General features: G+C 38.7%; 1 protein-coding gene across 1 annotated transcript; it reads right to left on the minus strand.

Annotated features, from left to right (window-relative positions):
• Positions 1-1,456: 1,456 nt before the first annotated feature.
• On the minus strand, positions 1,457-18,013 carry LOC144651752 (synaptic vesicle membrane protein VAT-1 homolog). The gene is made up of 11 exons (XM_078511728.1): positions 17,760-18,013; positions 15,764-15,893; positions 13,439-13,654; positions 12,302-12,373; positions 9,979-10,055; positions 8,630-8,733; positions 7,382-7,434; positions 6,013-6,192; positions 5,313-5,435; positions 4,312-4,422; positions 1,457-3,581 (listed from the first exon to the last, which is right to left on the minus strand). Exons 1-10 carry the CDS (start codon positions 17,975-17,977, stop codon positions 4,318-4,320), a joined length of 1,278 nt encoding a protein of 425 aa, XP_078367854.1. The 5' UTR covers positions 17,978-18,013; the 3' UTR covers positions 1,457-3,581; positions 4,312-4,317.
• Positions 18,014-20,332: the final 2,319 nt, after the last annotated feature.

Here is a 20,332-nt window from a genome sequence, read left to right on the forward strand (position 1 = left end):
GGTGGGGGGGTAGACTGGTGGGGTAGAGGATGACATCAGCAAAAGATTATCCCTTGCTAGATGTCTGCCATTGGAAAATGAAGCAGGGAGCAACGGCAAGATCAAAGACCAAACTAGAATCTAAGGAGTATGTTGCCGTTTTTTATATTGGCGAAGCTTGGAGGATAACACAGAAAGATGCTTGCAGGTTGAACAAGTTCTAGAGAGGATGCCTGAGACGAATGTTCAGAATTTATTGGCCAATGAAGATCTCGAACCATGAGTTATACAAGAAAGCTAACATAATATCTGTGGCAGAGATGATCAAAGTTAGGCGCTGAAAGCGGGGATTGGGCCCCCTCTTGAGAATAGAGAAAAATAACAACGCAAGTGTCCTTGACGTTGGAACCTAGAGGGAGGCCCAGAACGACTTGGCGTAGGACTGTGGAGGATGAACGGAGGAGGCTTGGCTTGGCTAGTGGAAGGAGGCGGATGGAGTGGTGAAGGATCGTGCAAGGTGGAAGGAGTTGAAATGCGGCGTAATGCACCACCAGGAGGTGCTACAAGGATGACGACGACGATGATGATGACGATGAAGGGTGCATAGGATTGAAGTATTTTCTCGTAGATCCTTGACAAGATGCCAAGGACTCCTCAGCCGGTCCTCCCTTGGGATAAAAATTGTAAGACGCTTTCATCATTCCCAGGTGTCTTCCAATTTTCGAATAAAAATGAAAAACGACTGGGGCCAGTAAGCCATACCTAATGCCTTCTCGAGACCAATATCCAGATCTTAATATAGTGAGGAGCAAGTGTGTTATAGTCACGCAAAACACGCATACATTCTTCTGCTCAGTGAAGTGTTAACTGACGGTCCAAAGATCTGAGTGCCGTGCGTGCGAAGCACAGAGTATCAAGGACAACAAACTTGTTGTAGGAGCTGGGTCAAGAGTTTGGCCTACAAGGACTATGTCACGGATTTTACCAGATTTCTGAACAGGCAAAATCTATATTTGTATTGCAGGAAACCTAGAAAAAATAGTCCATTTCTAATAAAAATTGCTATATTAGAGCACTGAAACTGTTAACGAGCATTTCTGGCTGCGGATGGCTCGGATGGAAACAGATTGCAACTTGAAAATGTAAGGCTTACTTTTCCAAGTTGTTTCCGCGCGTCCCCCCAAAAAATAAATATTTATAGCCGTAGCTTGATTTCTATCCGCAATTTAAGGTTATATCTTCCTTAAAATGTTCAAAGATAATGTTTTTACGGGTTAAGTTGCCTACCACTATTTTCAGAACAGTTTTGACCAAAAATCTGCAAAATCTCCGTGACACAGCTCTTTCAAACATCTTTATATAGTTACCTCTCAGGTGTGTTTCTACCTTGCAAAATTATTTTACGGTTTCTTGTTATTGAAGGCAAATTCGTACAACAAAAAAAAGACTATATCGTGACTAAACTGACACGGTCTGATACCTTTTAATTCTTTATTATTTAATCCATCTTAAATCTGACTTGATAAAGAAATAATCTGATAAATTTTTATGAACGTCCCTTAATGTCTTTTTATATATAAATCTTTTGCTGTAAACACTAAAAAGATGCACATATAATAGTGGTATCTTTATAGTTATACGATAGAAATAATAGTGATATCTTAAACTATACGATAAAAATATATCACGATATCTTTAATTTATTCAACAGCACCAAGTCTGCAAACAGGTTGTATTACAAAAAATCATAAAATAGCCTGGTATGATAAAACGCAGTGAATTTCAGTCAACAGCCTTTCTTCCATTAGCTTAGCTTTGCATGTCTTCACTTCTCTGTCAGCTTCCCTTCCCGGGGAGGGGTGGGGTGTAGACTCCAATATGAAAGGGACGAGGATGCTCATCGTCTCGCTAAGGGGTATAAATTACCGATTTTTATCTCACTTAGGGTGTTCTGGAAGGAACGCCAATATTTTTAGCCGTCGACGTCTGCTTTAGGGCTACAGATAAAGAAATAAAATACGTCGTCATACTGTGTTGGCGGTCAAGATCGATTCTGGTTTGAAAGATGGTATCCTTTGGGGTTAAGAAAAGGCTTGAGCCGGGCCCAGATTGGTCCTCTTTTATTTAGGGGTTTAATTCAAATTTTCCGAAGAGGAGCATTCTCGTCCCTTTCACATAGGAGTCCCCCGCCCCGGAGTGTCCAAACCCTATTTTGCGTTTCTCTCCCAGCGGGCATTTATCGTCTCTGAAAGTTCATTCGTTTGAATACAAGGTCCCTCTTTTTCGTTAGTAGTGCGGCCATTTTCTTCTTTCCTTCCGCTTATTGCTCCGCAAACGAAAGGAAAAGAGGGTTTTTTTCGTCGTTTATCAACAAGTAGCTTTTGGACTTTTCTTGAACTAACCTTTTTGTAGTTCTTTATGATACTAGCAAACTTTACACTAACCTACCCAAAACAGGCGATGGTGGTAACAAAACTCGAGGCAAACTAGGAACTGTCGGTGCTATTGTTAATTTAATTTTAAGTTTATCTCTTTAAAAATATTAATTTTGATCAAATCACAAGCAAAGAAGCACGATTCAAGCCCAGTTACCCTAAGCCTTTATCAACCTCTAACTTGAAATATAATTATACTTGGTTTAATATGCATGCTCGGTCGGTTGAAAACTGCAATCATTGTGAACAAGTGTTTTATAACTCATCTCTCTTACAACATTAATATTTTCCATGCCGCTTGTTTGCAATCACAGCTAGAATTTTTAAATCTTTAAAATACTCCTCTAAATCTCATGTTGCCAGTCCTGGCGACTGTAACAAGTCGTTCGTTATTGGTTTGTGGCCAGTCCCTCTTCTTCCGACTCTCTGGCTACTTTTTCCGTGCGATTCACGAGTCGAAGGAGGAGACTGGCCACCATATTCTAAAAAAACTGCACTCAGTTCATCGCCTGCGAAAAAGACGTCTGAAATTCTACCTGGAATTTTCAATAAGACATCCATGCAGCATCTCTGAATGGCTGCGTCTTACACGCGAAAATTCATATCGGGCAACAACGAAACAGAGGCACTACACGGATCTCTGCCTGGATCTCTGCAATCCCGCGTCAGTAGTATGGTATTTTTTGGCGGGAATTTCACAGGGCTCTGACGCGGGAGACGAGTTGAACGCGGGAAGAGGGACATCTGTTAACTCAAGCGGAATATGTCTTTAGTTACTAAAATTTAGAAACTAGCCAATCAGAACAAAGATGTCATTTACACAGCCAACCAGTTGCAAACGCAAAGTGACGTTCCCGCGCTTTCCGCTGATTGTTTAAACTTGAGTATTAGTTCTGATTGGTTAGTTTCACAAAAGTCCTTACAAAACTACTTTAAAATGTTATCAGAGCCTAAAGAGAGCAAAAATATTGTGATAAGAGACCTTACTCGGTAAAGAAAACAACCTAACTAAAGAAATTTAACCTAAATAACAAAACATTATGTTTTTATCAGTATGGAAACGTAGATGTTTGCTCTAGTTTAAGAGAATAAACTTGTACCATATTTTAAAATTTCTCCACTTGCAAAGTCTGCCGGTATTCATTTTTTGCACCAATTCACTGGACTCTGTAAAAGAATTGAGTGGGTAATAAATGTTAATGCTTTGCCCTCGATTTAAAAATATCTTGTTAAAAACCATTTGAATATTAAATGATCTTGCTGGAATAAACCAAATCTTTCCGTTTCTCACAGCGGCCAAAAAACCTGCTGACACAGGTATGAAATCTACTTTGTGGGATGCTCTCTTTTGTTATAGGGCTGCTCCTAGCTTTGTATAAAAAGTTACCAGCCACACCCACAAACTACACATTTAAACACTTCTGTGTGGACCTCTTTCCTAGTGGACACTCAGTCTAAGTTTGCTTAGTTTACAGGGACTAGGCAGGTCCCTTCTTCAAGGCCATATGACGAAATTTGATGGCTTCTGGAAGAATTTTGGAATTCAAGGACTTTAAGAGAACCTCTGAATGTGTAGTTCCAAAAATTATCCATATCTCCCCCGCAAAAGAGATTTTTTCCTAAGACTCCCTCCCCACCCCTTTGGAAATTCCAATTAAGTTTCATACATTTCCTTCAAAGTTCTTGGTCTCTAAGACCCCCCCCCCCTCCACTCCCAGGAATTTTCAATTCCTTCTGTGGGGGGAGTAGGGACATTTTCTGGAACCACACAATGCATCCAGACTGTGTGAACTTGGTACAACCAAATTCTCCTAACTAGGATCATAAGAGATGTATAGAGACTTACAAGGAGAATTTGTATGTTGAACACTGGATCAAACTTGTTAAAAAGACTTACCAGTATCTAAGCAGCAGCATCTTCCTTCTTCTCCTCCTCAGCTTTAGGTTCCTCTTTCTCTCCTTCTGTTTTCTCTTCTCCTTCCTTCTCCTCTGTTTTCAGTTTCTCTTCCTGCAATAGTTAAAAAATAACAACAAAACAATCAGGAAAGAGCAACTACTCATGCGGAATTCTTCTAGTTTGGCTGACATATTTCCTCAAATAAGCACCCATTCAGCTTTTATGAGTAGCTTCCACAAATAGCAAATAAGCACACCCCTCCTGTTCCCCTCACTTTCTTTATTAGTAACAAAATCACAAGGAAAGCCTGTTTATTATGTCACTTTTATGTAACAACAGCCCTCCTTTGAATAAGCACTTGTTCTACAATTTAGTCGCCAGTACCAGAATTCTAGTCGCCTTGGCAACTAAAATGGTTGCAACTTGGAGGGTTGGTGTTGCAGATGAGTTTTACTTTTGTATTCTTGGTTTTCATGTTACGTCATAAAATCTGAAATCAATTCACTAGGCCTGCTACATTTTCTGTCATAGACGTGAGATAAACTAAAAATATATCTTTGCAAATTTCCAGATCGATAGTGTCATTCGTTTTTAAACAGAGCATTGAATATTTGAGTTCTCCGCGATGTGACATCAAGCGAGTGCAGTGACAAAGTGTTTTGTTTGAAAAAAGGCCTTTCCTTTCCACAGCAAATTGAACATTCAGATATAATAAGTGTGTGAGCGAAACTGACTAGCTCATGAGCCAAAGATTGCCGCTGTGTAAACAGAATGAGTTCCAGATGGCCGACCCGGGCCAATGTGTCCCCGGAGGACAGTGCCTCCATACTAAGCTTTATAAATTGGTGAAAGGCGGCAATAACGGGAACGGACACCGCACAGAACTGAATTGTTTTCTATTTATCGTCTATAATTTTGAAATCATAGCTTCTGTAGTTGAATAGTTTCGAATTTTTTTTGATTGCATGACAGTGAAAACCAGCAATTTATTGCTAGCATACCTTTGTGGCAGCAGGCTGTGCTGGTGGTGCAGGTACAGGCTCAGGTTCAGGTTCTTTCATGGGTGATAACAGTATTTTACCAACATTCTTACGATCATGCATGCGCTGCATGGCCTTGCCAACCTGCAACAAAAAAACTCTTCTCAGTTATAACCTGCAATTAATAAGGCAACTGTTGCTAAAAAGAATGACTGAATATTTGTTTTAGGACTTTGAGAAGGAAGAAGTTTTTTGAGTCATTTATAGTTTCTCTGTAAAATTTGGTCCCTCACAAAGTGCGAGGCAGTGAGGCCTGGGATCCATTCAGGTTAGCCTAAATAGCACTTCAGTTAGCCTAAATGGCACTCCGGTTAGCCTAAATAGCACTCTGGTTAGCCTACAGTTACCTTAGGTAGCTTGGGGTTAGCCTTTTATTTGGAGTAGGGATTTCTGCCTTGCATGCCTCTTTTGGAGGCATGCCGCGTTGCCTCGCCTCAAACAAGAGAGCTAAACAATATTTATAGCAAGGCGCCCAAATGTGTGACCACTTTTAATTTATTCACATTCTTTCATGCAGATTTAATCCAATCAGAAGTCAACTGCAAGCTATCCATGGCTTTTGATTGGATTAAATCTGCATGAAAGAATGTGAATAAATTAAAAGTGGTCACACATTTGGGCGCCTTGCTGTAAATGCAAAACAGCTTGTTACATTACTTACCTCTTCCAATGCAAACACCTGGTCAATGTGAGGTTTGATCTTCCCTTCGTTGTACAACTGAAACAAATGATTCATTGCTTCACGACATTCTTCTGGATGCTGATATCTGAGTACAAATCCACAAACTGTCTTGTTGTCCTTTATGAGCTGCATAGGGTTGAATGTTGCACCTTGAAACCACTATAAAAACAAAAAACAATTACATTTTGAATAAAAATAATTTCAAAATAAAGTACAGTAAAAACCCGCGTGTGAGAACCTACTCTTTTCAGAGTTTGGCAAAACAGGTTCTTGTATTATGGGGTACTTATTGACAGCTTAGGCTAAGTAGGTTCTTATTTTCTACAGAGTAGACATTGTTGTTGATTATCAGAAAATAGTATAAAATCTGGTCTGTTCTTCATTATAAATATTTATTAATGTACCCATGTTGCCAAAAGTCCAACAACATACTGTATATACCCCGGTAACATCACCTTTCTGGTTTTTGGTAAAAAAAAATATAAATTAAATAGTTAAACCCTACATATAAGAACCTGTTGGAATTTGTTTGGCTAAACAGGTTCTTATATTTTGGGGTATTAAAAAAGCAAATTTCTGCCAGAAGGTTCTTAAATCCATAGGTTCTTACACGCGGGTTTTTACTGTAGTTCTTAGGCAAATGGCCTCAAAAGAAAACATTTTAAACCTGTTTCTATTGGTAAATTTTATTTTAGGCTGCCAAATGTGCCAAATCCTTTTGATTTTCAAAGACTTTTCTTCAGCGACAGAATCAAAATAAAAACAAATGCTCACAATGCATACATGTTGGTCAAGAGAAAGTCTTTAAACACAAAGCAAGCCTATAAATTTTAAAAGGAAAGGACACACCCCCTACGACATTTATTTCCAAATGGTCATTACTTCTAGTATATTAACTGACTACTAAAGTTTATGCCACTGCACTTTAGCCCCTTGTCATGGACATCTGTAATGAACTATTACAATTACGATTCCAGCTATTTAGTGACTGACATTCATCACTGACTGTTTATTTAAATTTACACCCGCTGTCAGTGTTACGTGCATAGCAGCTTTCTATTGACATCCATATTTTGACGTGCTAAACAAACAACACGGATCAAAATCTGCCAATCACAGCTCACTAGCATGACCTTCTGACCTTGTGTGCTTATTTGCATGAAACCAACACCGGTATGCATTAGTTTTGATTGGCTCACTTCAAACAGCACATCGAAAGACAATGTCAAAAGATGTCGTCGAAATATGGATGTAGAAAGAAAGCTACGCACGTAACACTGAAAGCGGGTGTTAATAAAGAAAAAAGAAAAAAAGAAAGCAGGTTAAAAGATCCAGTTGGTACACTTACATTCTTGGCTAAACTGAAGACACTCTTTGATTCAGAAATATTATTTGCCCATCCTGTTATGAAAGGAACAATAATTATTAAGGTTGATTTCAATTGGATAAGAAAAACAAAAATTATGAAAAATATTTTTTTTCATTAGCATTACTACTAGGGCCCAGGTAAAGGTCATGTGACGGGCAGGCAGTAAAACTGTTATATTAATTGCATCTGCAGTTACTTTTTATCTTCCTGTGGCGTACTCCTGTAAAAAGTTTTGTTATCGTCCATATGTCTTGGATCAAATACTTGCTACAAATGTTTAAAACCCCTTTTATTTATAACCCATTTATGTTAAAATGACAGACACAAAGGCACCCTTAAATTCTCAAATTCAGAATCGTCATAAAATTCTCCAGGCCGAGTTACTTTCGTAGCTTTTGAGTTGGTATTTGTCCTATTTTGATCTCAGTAAAAATTAACTAAAAATCACCAAATAAGGGTCCAGAACTATAATAAGCCAAGTGGCCCATACTGCTGGAGCTTATCCCCAGGGGGGTACTCCGGCTTGTTAATGACGGGGATGATCAAAGGATTTTTTTTGGGTTTGAAATTTTTGATTCCGGGATTTTTTTGGGTTGGAAAATTTGGCAAGTATTTTTTTGGGGTATATTGATTTAGATAGGGTTTTTTTTTCGGGTATTAAAAACAAATTAAGTGCCCTTGGCGTATTTATGGTATGATGAATAAACAAAACGAGCGTTCTTTGTGTTATATTATTGCCCCTCCGGCAATTTAGGGGTAATTTGACAAGGAATTTTTGGGGGGGTTATTATTGGTTCAGGGATATTTTTTGGGTAATGTTGGAAGACTTAGGGATTTTTTTGGGTCCTGTGTTTTGCCTCCATTCGATCATCCCCGTCATCTACAAGCCGGAGTACCCCCCTGGGAGCTTATTCCAGTTTCTGTAGCATGTAGTGACTATAGGAGTATTTCTACTCCCCTTTGGATGGGATGCTAGTCCATCACAGGGTTACTTCCCAGGATTAAATTTGCCAGTACCCATTTATACACCTGGGTGGAGAGAGGTGCTGTGAGAGTAAAGTGTCTTGCCCAAGAACACAACAGAGTGACCCCAGCCAAGGCTCAAACACAGACCATTCGATCCAGAGTCCAGCGTGCTAACCATTAGGCCACTGCGCCCTCAGGGAACACTTGATAAAGGCACTACTAAGTTAACTATCAAAATGACATTTACCAGAACCTACTTACCATAGCAAACAATAATTCCCAAGGGTTTTAACAGATTGTATCCTTTCTTTGTATCAGCACCAGAGAGGGGATCAAGTACAATATCCACTCCTTCAGGACAAACCCTGTCAAAACAACACTTGATAAATTAATCACCAAAATTACTTGCCAATGCTCTGCCTTAGGAGTGAGTCTCACACCAGGAGAATGAAAATTTCTTTCTCATGCCCACTTGCCTACAGACCAATTTACCATGCCTTGCTGATAAATTTAAGCTCAGATTACAGTTGACAGAGCCCCTTTAAAAAAATGTTAACTCGAATAAAATGCAAGAAAAGAAACAATCATGAAAATGATAGTACTTTACCAGAATTCTCTGATTTTAGAAAGGAAAAGTAATGTGGCTAAATGTAATTTAGGCTAGGTTAAACGTGAAACAATGCTAGCCAGCAGTTTCGCTTCACCCTCCTTGTAGGCACCATTCCCCAAGCTCATCTATTGTTGATGAGTTAAAGTGGTGAAAACGCATCCTGGGACTAGTATGAGGACTGGGAATCTTCTAAATGTTTTAAAAAATCTCTTTAAATTTTTGGACCTCTTCAGACATGATCAGGGTGTCCTAGAAACTTACAGAAATCAGATCCGTGACTGTGGTTTTGATTGAGATCTGAATAAGCATAGATTTTTATGAATTTACAGGGCTGCAAATAACAGTCGGTCATCGGACATTGGCCGATCAAAATTTGTTCATGTCCGACGAAATCCCAAGTGTGGTCGGACATGATGTCCGGACAAGTTTTTGACAGTAAATCATTTTACGGCAACAATGAATAAAATTAAACCTTTTGTTTTTAGTGATGTCCGACCAAAATTTTGTTTTGTCCGACCACGATGGTGTCTTAGTAGGACATATGTCCTTTCAAGTGAAAAAAATTATTTGCAGCCCTGAATTTATTGTTCCATTTTCTCTGTAGTTTTAGTTTTGATCTTTAAACACTTGAGAGCATGTTTCATCACATTTTCAAACATCACAAAGTTCGTCAAAAATACTCCACTGCACATTGTGTAGTTCCATAAACTATTCATGCCTCCCCCACGGAAGAGATTTTTTTTAAGGACCCCCCCCCCCCTCTGAAAATTCCAATTAAGCTTCATATATTTCCTTAAAGTTTTTGGCCTTTGAGACCCTCCCACCCCAAGTAATTTCCAATCCCTTCTGTGGAGGATGTATGGACATTTTCTGGAACCAGACATTATATCTCCAACTGTATTCTCGATTTAATTTGGAAATGTGACGCAACACTGTCTCTTGTGTTTGATATACTGCATCACTGACATCACTACAATCATCAACAGTAAAATGAACCTACTTCTTTACTGCTTGAACATAGTCCATAGTTCTGTAGTCAATGGGATGAGTTATTCCATTTGCAAGAATGGTTTCATGCTGGAATGCAAATGAAAATTAGATCACAAACAAACAAATTACGGAAAACAACAACAACAACAACAATCTTTTATTCGCGCCCAGAAGAGTTTTACAATAAGTAAATACATATGCACAGAGAAAAATGAACAATAAAAAAAAGAGCACAGCCACTTAGAAATAGCTAAGGCTAATCGAGCTAAGTGGCTGGGCCAAGCGGAAAAAAATATTGCAATAAAATTACAGAGTATATGGTTTACACAGGCAATTTCTAAGAGACAAATATATTTGATCATGCAGATGACACAACAATTATTTGTCAGCAGTCCAAAGTTTAGTGTGTCAGTAATGACCTAGGACAGCAGAGATATGTGCACACAGTGCTCAGTGGGAGTTTGGGAGATAGGGGACCACATACCGTAAAGTTCCGTGTATAAGCCGAACACGTAGATAAGCCGCACCCCCGATTTGGAAGCTCAAATTTTGGAAAAAAAATATACAGACCATAAACTTTGAAGTTCAAGTGAAGTTCTATTGGTAAACAAACAAGGGCAAAAGAGCACGGTTTCAATACACTGACATGGTGGTTCTTGCAATGTTTAATATAAATTAAGTCTTATGAAAGCTAAATTTCACTTGTCATACCTCCTTTTTAGTTTGAGTTCACAATATCTTAAACTTGGATGCTCTCTTGATATCATTTTTTCGAGATTATCACTTCTAAACACTCGATCCTGAAACACTTGTAATTCGTCCGAATCGTACGCGAAAGATGAATGCTTAGTAGCCAAGCTCTGAATTGTAGAGAGGAGTCTGGGCATTAAAAACAAACATGGCAGCATTTTCTTCGGAAGAAACCACGTTTTTATTTCAAGATTCTTGGAAACTGCTACCCGCAACAGGATAAAAACTTCATGCAGAATAAGAGTTTGTTAATATGTTTATTCAATGACGTCTCGAGAAGTTTTTTATGAATATTAATTAGGCCTTTGAGAACTCCAACCAGAGATGTTTCCGTAGATAAGCCGCACCCCCGATTTTTGACTTGAATTTAGAGGAAAAAGGTGCGGCTTATACACGGAACTTTACGGTATGCTGATGTAATACTTGTCACATTTTATGTGAAGAGTTGTCTATGTGAAAACTTTTATTTGTCACATAAAGGCGATCTCACCAGCTTGTCAACAAAATATATTTGTCACATAAAAATTGACCAATTTTTCTCATCTGAACGATCAAATAAAAATTGTCACATAAAAATTGTCCATGTAAACCCAGCTTAATGCAATTTGTTAAGACTTGTAAATGCTTATTAGCTTATTGTAAATGCTATGAGGTGGGTTTATTAATAAAAATTTCTCCTCCTTCCAAAGGCTAAACCAAAAAGAATTCAGAATCTTATTTTTGTATTTCTGACATGAGTAACCCACATGTACAACTCACAGTGTTTAAAGTTTTAAAAAAAGTCAATGTAAGAAGATTGATTAATGTAAGATGATTGTCTGACTTATTACCAAGCATCAATCCTGGTGGACTCTCTCTGGGGCTGCCGGGGCTGCCCGTGCATCTAAACTCCTACTGGAATCAGCCCTAAAAGGAGGCATGGGTTCCAGCTGAGGATAGGGGATGCCTGGCAGTGTGGTTTGCCGCACTGTATGTTTTTCTCCATGTGAAGGTCCTTACAATAATTATTAATATTAGTCCTTATAATTATTATAAGCCACTTTGGCTTGAAGACAACCTATACCCAGAAACCCATAAGGGTTGAAACGTGTAACTCCCTAAGATTCGCATTGTACAAAGCGTTTGCACATTCGTTAACACTAAGTACCATATTTGGAAAATAATGAGAAAAATTTAACCAATCAAAATTACTATATTTGGATTAAATTCACAGCGCGCGCTAGCTCGCGCTCGATGGCGTAATCTTGTTTTTGAACAAGCTTGGTTGAATAAAGTTAAATTTGGTAAAATTCTCCTGTTTCATCTTCTTGAAGTAGTCTGGAGAACTTCGCTTTGATACATTTAATTTATTTCTTTAGTTTCTGTTAGAAATTTAAGCAACTTACCGCAAAACCAAACATTATATGGCGTGTGTTATTACGTGTATAAAGCATTCGCGTACAAGTTCTTCCTGTTTCCAAATATGGTACTTAGCAAAATGAATATTTAAACGCTGTGCGCACGCGTTACACATTTCAACCCTTATGGGTTTCTGCTATACCTTAGAACAGTGGTTATATTTATACAGTCATTTTAATTATTACCTTTGCTGCTGAAGCTGTACCAAATGTGGTCACTCCTTCCACTGTCTTACAAAGCTGTGTGGCTGCAGTACCCTTAGCAATTAAAATTTTGATTAAATACATTAGATAAATAAATAAATTATCAATATCTACAACAATAGCTTTTACAATTTTTATAGTTAGGGATGTAGTGTGGACCTGCAACCCAATTGGAAAACAAACATTGGAAAAATAGGTACCATGTTCCAGACAATAGCAGATATACCAAAGCACTCACTTGAATTTGTCTATGTGGCTTGGAGATGGAGCAACGAGGGGAGTGGAGTTTGGTAGCTATACACGTACTTGATCGTTATTAACCCCTGTTCCACAGTCAAACCTTGAGTAATATATACTCCTTTTCCAGAGAGTATGGTGATTTTAAGGACGTTTGCGCCAAAATTTTCTACTCGATAGATTTTTTTAAAATTTTTACTGCGGCCAGATAATGAGTTACTTGTGTCAGAAATGTAAAAAAAAGTTGAGGTCACCGACTTTGTTTCAGAGATAAAGCGTGTGGAAAACTACCTGATTTTGAAAAATTGGCGTGCGTAATTCAGCAGTGTTTACAAGACTTGTAGTTAAAAATATCCGAAGATTAGTGAGCGGAGGCAAACGATCTTAGTCACATTTTGTAGAAGGGCGTCTGTTACGTAAATAATTCCTAGTGTTGATATCCTTTTTGTAAGACTAAACCCTGAACGGCAAAACGAAAAGCTCAAAAAGCGTAATTCAAACGTCAGTCGGACAAAAAAACAAACTTCCACTCGATAGATTTTTTTCATTTTTTCACAAAACGTAGACATTAATTAACAAAAGTAATCCGTTAAGAAAAAAGTAGGGGTCACCGACCATTTAAGAGAGCAAACCCCAAGCGCAGTGAGCGGAACGGCTACCCATCCTTAATATGTGCTTAGAAAGTTTTTACAGCGCGCGTGCTCAATATATGGCGGGGCATAATATTGCGACATGAATTACGTGCGCAGTAAGGATGCGCATAAACAATTAGCGCGAACGTCCTTAAACCCTATTCTAGAGTCAGAGAGGCATATACCCTGTGGGAGTATCCCCCTCGGCATTAGAACTCAAAGATGGGCTGCTAAGCGGTCTCATCCTTACCACTCCTCCAGCTGCCATGTGAATCAGGACACTTTTCCTTGCACCCAGATTACAACAGTGAAAAAGTAAGTAATAAGCAGTGAGGTATGTCACAGGAATTGCAGCTGCCTCCTCAAACGTCATGCTCTCTGGAATGACAAAACAACCAGCGGCAGGAACACAGGCATACTCTGACCAGGCGCTGTCTGATGTCAAGCAAGCTACACGAGCACCAACCTGCATTGATCAATAACAACAAACAAAATGTCATGTATATGTTGTGGTTCAATTTTACATTTGGTTTAACCAGTTTGATTTTGATTTTTCATTGTCTTATGTTCATTATCATAATCTGAAACAAAGGGAAATAAAAATCAAACTGGTTTGAAAAATTTTAAACGAAAGAAAAAATTAAACCACAACATATACATTGCATAAGTGAAGTCACTGCTTCTTCATCTAAGTGAAAAGTAATTAATTTTCCCTTTCACCATATGCAGCAATGTTCCCTTTATCATATAGAGTGTTTTAACTTGCGTGACCAGCAGCCATATTGGTTTACTAAAACAAAAGAAGATTTTCGCATAAAAATAGAGTTTAATTCCCAGAGGAGTAGCTTGGTACACCAACATGACCACCGTTGCTTTGTTTTGGAACACCAGTATGGCTGCCATGACGTCATATGAAAATGCTCAATAGTATCAACTTCTTTCTGTGTGACACACGCTTATTAATAACTTTTCATACACCGGATGTGACAGCTTACTAATTAAAGGCAATCTTTCTAACATCGTTATGACAACACTTCTGTACAACCAGCAAACAGCTAAATTTTCTGCAAATTACACCCGCTTTCAGTGTTACGTGAATAGCGGCTTCCTATCAACATCCATCTTTCGATGTGCTAAACAAACAAGATGGATCGAAATCTGCCAATCACAGCCCACTAGCTTGTGTCACACTTTCTGTGTGACACAAACTTATTAATAACTTTTCACACACAGGATGTGACAGCTTACTAATTAAAGGCAATCTTTCTAACATCGTTATGACAACACTTCTGTACAACCAGCAAACAGCTAAATTTTCTGCAAATTACACCCGCTTTCAGTGTTACGTGAATAGCGGCTTCCTATCAACATCCATCTTTCGATGTGCTAAACAAACAAGATGGATCGAAATCTGCCAATCACAGCCCACTAGCTTGTGTCACACTTTCTGTGTGACACAAACTTATTAATAACTTTTCACACACAGGATGTGACAGCTTACTAATTAAAGGCAATCTATCTAACATCGTTATGACAACACTTCTGTACAACCAGCAAACAGCTAAATTTTCTGCAAATTACACCCGCTTTCAGTGTTACGTGAATAGCGGCTTCCTATCAACATCCATCTTACGATGTGCTAAACAAACAAGACAAATCGAAATCCGCCAATCACAGCCCACTAGCTTGTGTCACACTTTCTGTGTGACACAAACTTATTAATAACTTTTCACACACAGGATGTGACAGCTTACTAATTAAAGGCAATCTTTCTAACATCGTTATGACAACACTTCTGTACAACCAGCAAACAGCTAAATTTTCTGCAAATTACACCCGCTTTCAGTGTTACGTGAATAGCGGCTTCCTATCAACATCCATCTTACGATGTGCTAAACAAACAAGACAAATCGAAATCCGCCAATCACAGCCCACTAGCTTGTGTCACACTTTCTGTGTGACACAAACTTATTAATAACTTTTCACACACAGGATGTGACAGCTTACTAATTAAAGGCAATCTTTCTAACATCGTTATGACAACACTTCTGTACAACCAGCAAACAGCTAAATTTTCTGCAAATTACACCCGCTTTCAGTGTTACGTGAATAGCGGCTTCCTATCAACATCCATCTTTCGATGTGCTAAACAAACAAGATGGATCAAAATCTGCCAATCACAGCTCCCACTAGCATGACCTTCTAAACTTGTGGGTTCATTTCCATTCATGAAACCAACAACAGCATGCATCGGTTTTGATTGGCTCATTTCAAACAGCATGTAAAAAGATGATGTAGAAAGATGGACGAAGAAAGATAGCTATGCATGCACATAACAACAAAACTATGCTCTTAGAATAACTATTGCAGGGTGCCCTTCTTAAGTAAGAAATGTTGGATGCCCAGCTCTTAAAAGCTTTCATAAAAGCAAAGTTATACAAGTTGTCCAAAGGCAAAAGCATTAAGTTGCCTGTGTTACCCAGGCTCTCTTAGATAACAGCTCTGCCCAAGAAATGAACTAAACATTGTAGCAGACACACCTTGGTGCTAAATATACATTAGTTAGAAAACATACCTCTAGTTCTGTTACATTTTCACCAAGTTCCTCTACAGTTCCAGAACATTCAAACCCGGGAACAAATGGAGGTTTTTGTGGGCTAGGATACAGTCCTTGGCGCTGCATTATGTTTGCAAAATTGAGGCCACTGTGTGAAAAGAAAGCGAAACAGCCATGTTTATCATCATTGTTGGATCAAAGCTTCAAGCTTAGGTGACAAGACCGAAACGTAACATGGGCAAGAGTTAAAACCTAAACTGTGTGACTATTAGTTAAATGAACTAACCATTTGCGCTACCATGCATTGCACAGTCACAGAAATAATACTCTGAAATCTAATTTTAAAATTAATGCCAAATTTGTTTTTGCTGTGTTCTGAGTGCCAATGAGTTTTCTCAAATGCAAGCAACAAGGCCAGAAAATGCAGATGAGCATTTTCCTTTTCCTGAAGTGAAAGCTTATTTTTGTCATCGGTCAACATCAGTCCTTTCACCTACAACTTGCATGTTCACTGCAAATCAATCCTTGATTTTTTTTTATAATTTTATTTCTGAACCTGTTTTCAATTTTTCTACACCAACTCTAAAGTTCTACTGAGGGGGGCGTAAGAGTTTGCGGTGATGCGGTTTTGCGTTATTTTTCGTGCGGTTTTGCGGTAATTTTTATTTTAACCTGCGGTATTGCGGTGTTACAAGACTACGCGGTGTGTGGTTATTACAAATTTAAGGTCGCGGTAGTCAGTGAGAAACTTATCTGCGGTAATATGATTCTCTAACGTTTCCACTGGATCCTTTCACATTCGGTTGTTTTGCTTCAGTTAAACAAGCTTGAGCCAAGTGTTTTGTTTTACAGCGTATCAGCTTACACAATCAGGGTTCGTTATTAAGCAAACTTGCCCTGTGGCTTGCAATTGCAGCCTCTTCCAGTTAATATTTGATGTGTTTAACTGCTTTATCCAATGATACGTTGACTTGATGACATTCCAGGCCAGATCTTCAGCTAAGATCTAGTCTTATCTACTGTTGTTGGTCATTTGAAACTGTGGTTTCGGTGTTTTGGTAAAATTTGATGCGGTTTGCGGTTTTGTAGCGTATTTCTGTGCGGTTTTGCGGTTTTCGGACCCCCCTTACGCCCCCCTCTCTACTCAATGCTTCAGATGATGGTTCACATTTTGGACTTGAATAGTGAAAAGAAAACCTTAACTAGTACCTACTTTCATTTCCTTTATGCTTTTTCAAAAACCAAAATGTTTCTTTCTTTCATTTTTTCCAAAAATTGTAAAATGTTTTTTCTTTTATTTTCTTTCTGTCATTTTCAATATGCTTTTCCCAAAAATAACATGTTTCTTTTCTAAAAATTATGCAAAAAAAATTCTCAACTGAAAATCCATACACTTGTTTTACCACAGTGAACAACAATTTAGCTTGAATTTTAAAAAATTTTAATAACTGAAATATATTAAGCATTTAATAATTATTTTTCAGTCAAATTATCGATGCAAAAACTATCGTGCGACCATGTTTATTTTAAAATAATGAAATTATGGTAATTGCTGGAGAAGGCAGACCCGTGAAAATTAGTTACGGGTTCTGGCAGGTCGAATCGCGAAAAGAGCAAAATAATCCACAAATAATTTAATCTGTGGATTTCAAAATTCTACTTAGATATTAAATATCGTTGAAGGAGGAAACTCAAAATTAAACAAAAATCACAGCTTATAATAATTTCAGGTTTTTGAAATAGATTTGAATCGCTTATTGACCTTATTGCATGCACGTGCGTTCACTCACACCAAGTTATTTGCACAAGCTTGCAAAATACATTCAGCCCGCGGATTTACGGCCCCTCCCACCGTTTTGAACGCTTCAAATGGAAATAATTTCTCGCTTCGTTGGATGAAAATAATAAGCATTCCAGGGGGAGTTTGATTGAAGATCTTTCCCGCTTTCCATGTGGTAATAAGAAGCAAAAACAACTACAAACAGCAGTCGTCGATAGCAAAATTCGTACTCACCATGCATGTACGCGAACGACAACTTGGCCATTCATCGGTTTAGGTTTGGCGTATTTCTGCACTTGTAGCTTGTTGATGCCTCCATAACCCGTTAGCACAACACAGCGCATTGTTTCCTGCTCCGGTTGGAGTTCAAGGTGTTGCTCCTTGTCCTCGCCTTTCTCCTCCATCTCCGCTTGAACTTCTACTTCGTCTTTCTGCTCAGCATTCTCCGCCATGATTGCACGTTTTCTCCAGGGCTACCTGCAGACACGGGGACGTGTATCGAGGAGGGGCGGGGAAAAATGTCACGTCGTTTAGCCGCGTGACTCGGGCGTGACTGCCACGTACTTTACCAGACGGTCAGTCTCTTGGCATGACATGCAAAGGAAAACTAAATATTCCATCAGGGATTGTAAAAAAAAGTTTGTCAGGTACTGGCATTTTAGAAGAGGTCCAACCGAGAAGCCTGAGGGACGTATTCATTTTTTTAAGACCTTTTGAGGAGGGGGGGCTTATTTCAAATCATGTTTCAGTTAAGGTACAAGCCTGTGGGTGGGGGTGGGGGGTCATTAAACAGGCCCGGCCAGGGGTTTTGGGTATACGGTATCTTGGGTGTTTTTAACCAAGGTATTCGGTATCTTTTCGCTGAAATACGGGTATTAAGTATTTTGTTTTTCCTGAACTTTTGGTATTCTGTAGATAAGCGTAAATGTTGTTTTTTATGATTTTTCTTTTGAAGTGTCTTATCCTCATTGCTTGTATCACATTTAAAAAATTCATGAAAAATCTGCAGTTATTGCGTCACTACATCCGCATATGAGTGCATGCTGTGAGTGGTCATGTGTAACTGTAAGACACTCTGGTCAAAAGAGGTGAGCGCTGGTCACACGAAACACATAGTAGACAAAAATGTTCACAAAGTAGTTCATGCAGGTGCTGCTCACTGCAAACATTTAAAAAAAGAGAAAAATGACATGTTTTGTTTTTAAGTTCTATGCAAAAATAACCAAGCAAGGCCACTAAAAAATGGATCCCTCCCCTCCAAACAAATACTTGTCTGTCCGCTAGTTGAATCAGCCTTTGTTATCAGATTTAATAATTTTAGGTATTTGGTATCAACGTTTTTGCAGTTTTCAGGTATTTTGGTATCCAGGGGGGTAAAAATGGGGTATATTGGTATCTTACTACCCCCCCTGGCTGGGCCTGATTAAAAACTATATTTCCGCATCTGTAAACCTTGGTACATGGTTACTAGAAGATTGGTATTGATTAATTTGTATACAGTCAACTCCCTCTTAACGGACACCTTGGTCCCATCCCTGCCGTTTTTCATTCATTTTACTGTAACCTAACGCCCTCGAGGACGGACACCACTCTAAGACGGACAGCTAGAGTTGGTCCCGAAGGTGTCCGTTTTTGAGAGAGTTGACTGTGTGTAGATAGGAAGTGCGCAATCGAGTTTGCTTTTTCCCAAATCCAGTGTACTATCTCTTGGGTGGTCCTAGCCTGTGACGTGTGTTCCATATGCCCCAGCTGCATGTGCGCTGTCCTCGCGTTTTTCTACCCCCACCCCCCCCCTCCCCTCCCCGAATGTCCCTCTGCATTTCACACCGCCTAGAAGAGCAACTCTGCAAGCAGTAACTATGGAAATCCGCATGGGCCACACTGCCACCTTGGAGGCAGGTCCAATAAGGTCGACTTAAAAGAGCTATGATTAGTTATAAATTGAAGGAAACCTCAAAATAACAGTTTTCAAACATAGAAAAACACCAAAGGAGTAATAAGAAGCCGAAAATAACCAAGGATGGTTTCAAGTGACAAAGATTAAGACCGATTACGAATGACAAACTTGAAAAAATTGCCAATTTCTTCCAGTTGTATCTCCATGACGTAGCTCCTTTAAAAAAAAAACGTCTTAAAGGGTTTCACGTTCTATGATTTTTTTTTGCCAGTTTCACAGCTGAGCAAATGAAAAACAAAATTTCCACGGACATTTACACATAAAAACGAAAAGCAACAAATGAACAAAATAATAACTCTTTTTATTCTCCGTCTTCTCTGCTATTCTAGCTCTACTAGTCTAAAACAGAGTTTAATAAAGGCATGCATTTGCCAAGCACTATCTCTATCTCCTGTTTCTATGGAAACACTTATTTCTTGTGGCCAGAGAACACTACCACGACTCTGAGGTTTATAGATTAAAACCCCCACCCCCACCGTGCTGTATCCCTGTCGGTCATCGATGATGGGGCTAGAAGGTATTTTTTGAAAGAATAGTTTGCCATATTTTCCAGGCGTGAAATGTGAAATGACTGTTTATTTTTCGTGAAACGTAATTTGCTACTGTGTAGCCTGTGAATCGTGATTTTGTTCTCGTGAAGCGAGAATTGAGTTTATAATTTGTCATAAAATACGATTTTTTAGCTACCACGCTAGCAAAATGATGTGAACGATGATGACCTGGAATGAACGTAAAATGACTGTTTTATAATATTTTCTGATTAGTGATCTTGACATCAATAAAAAAAAATTGAGTTCGCTTGGTTTGAAGAAAAACTCCCACCACATTCTTGACCAGTCCCAAAACCTAT

This window comes from Oculina patagonica, chromosome 4 (genome assembly GCF_052425735.1).
Source record: "Oculina patagonica isolate OP01 chromosome 4, crgOcupat, whole genome shotgun sequence".
Lineage (NCBI taxonomy): Eukaryota > Metazoa > Cnidaria > Anthozoa > Scleractinia > Oculinidae > Oculina > Oculina patagonica.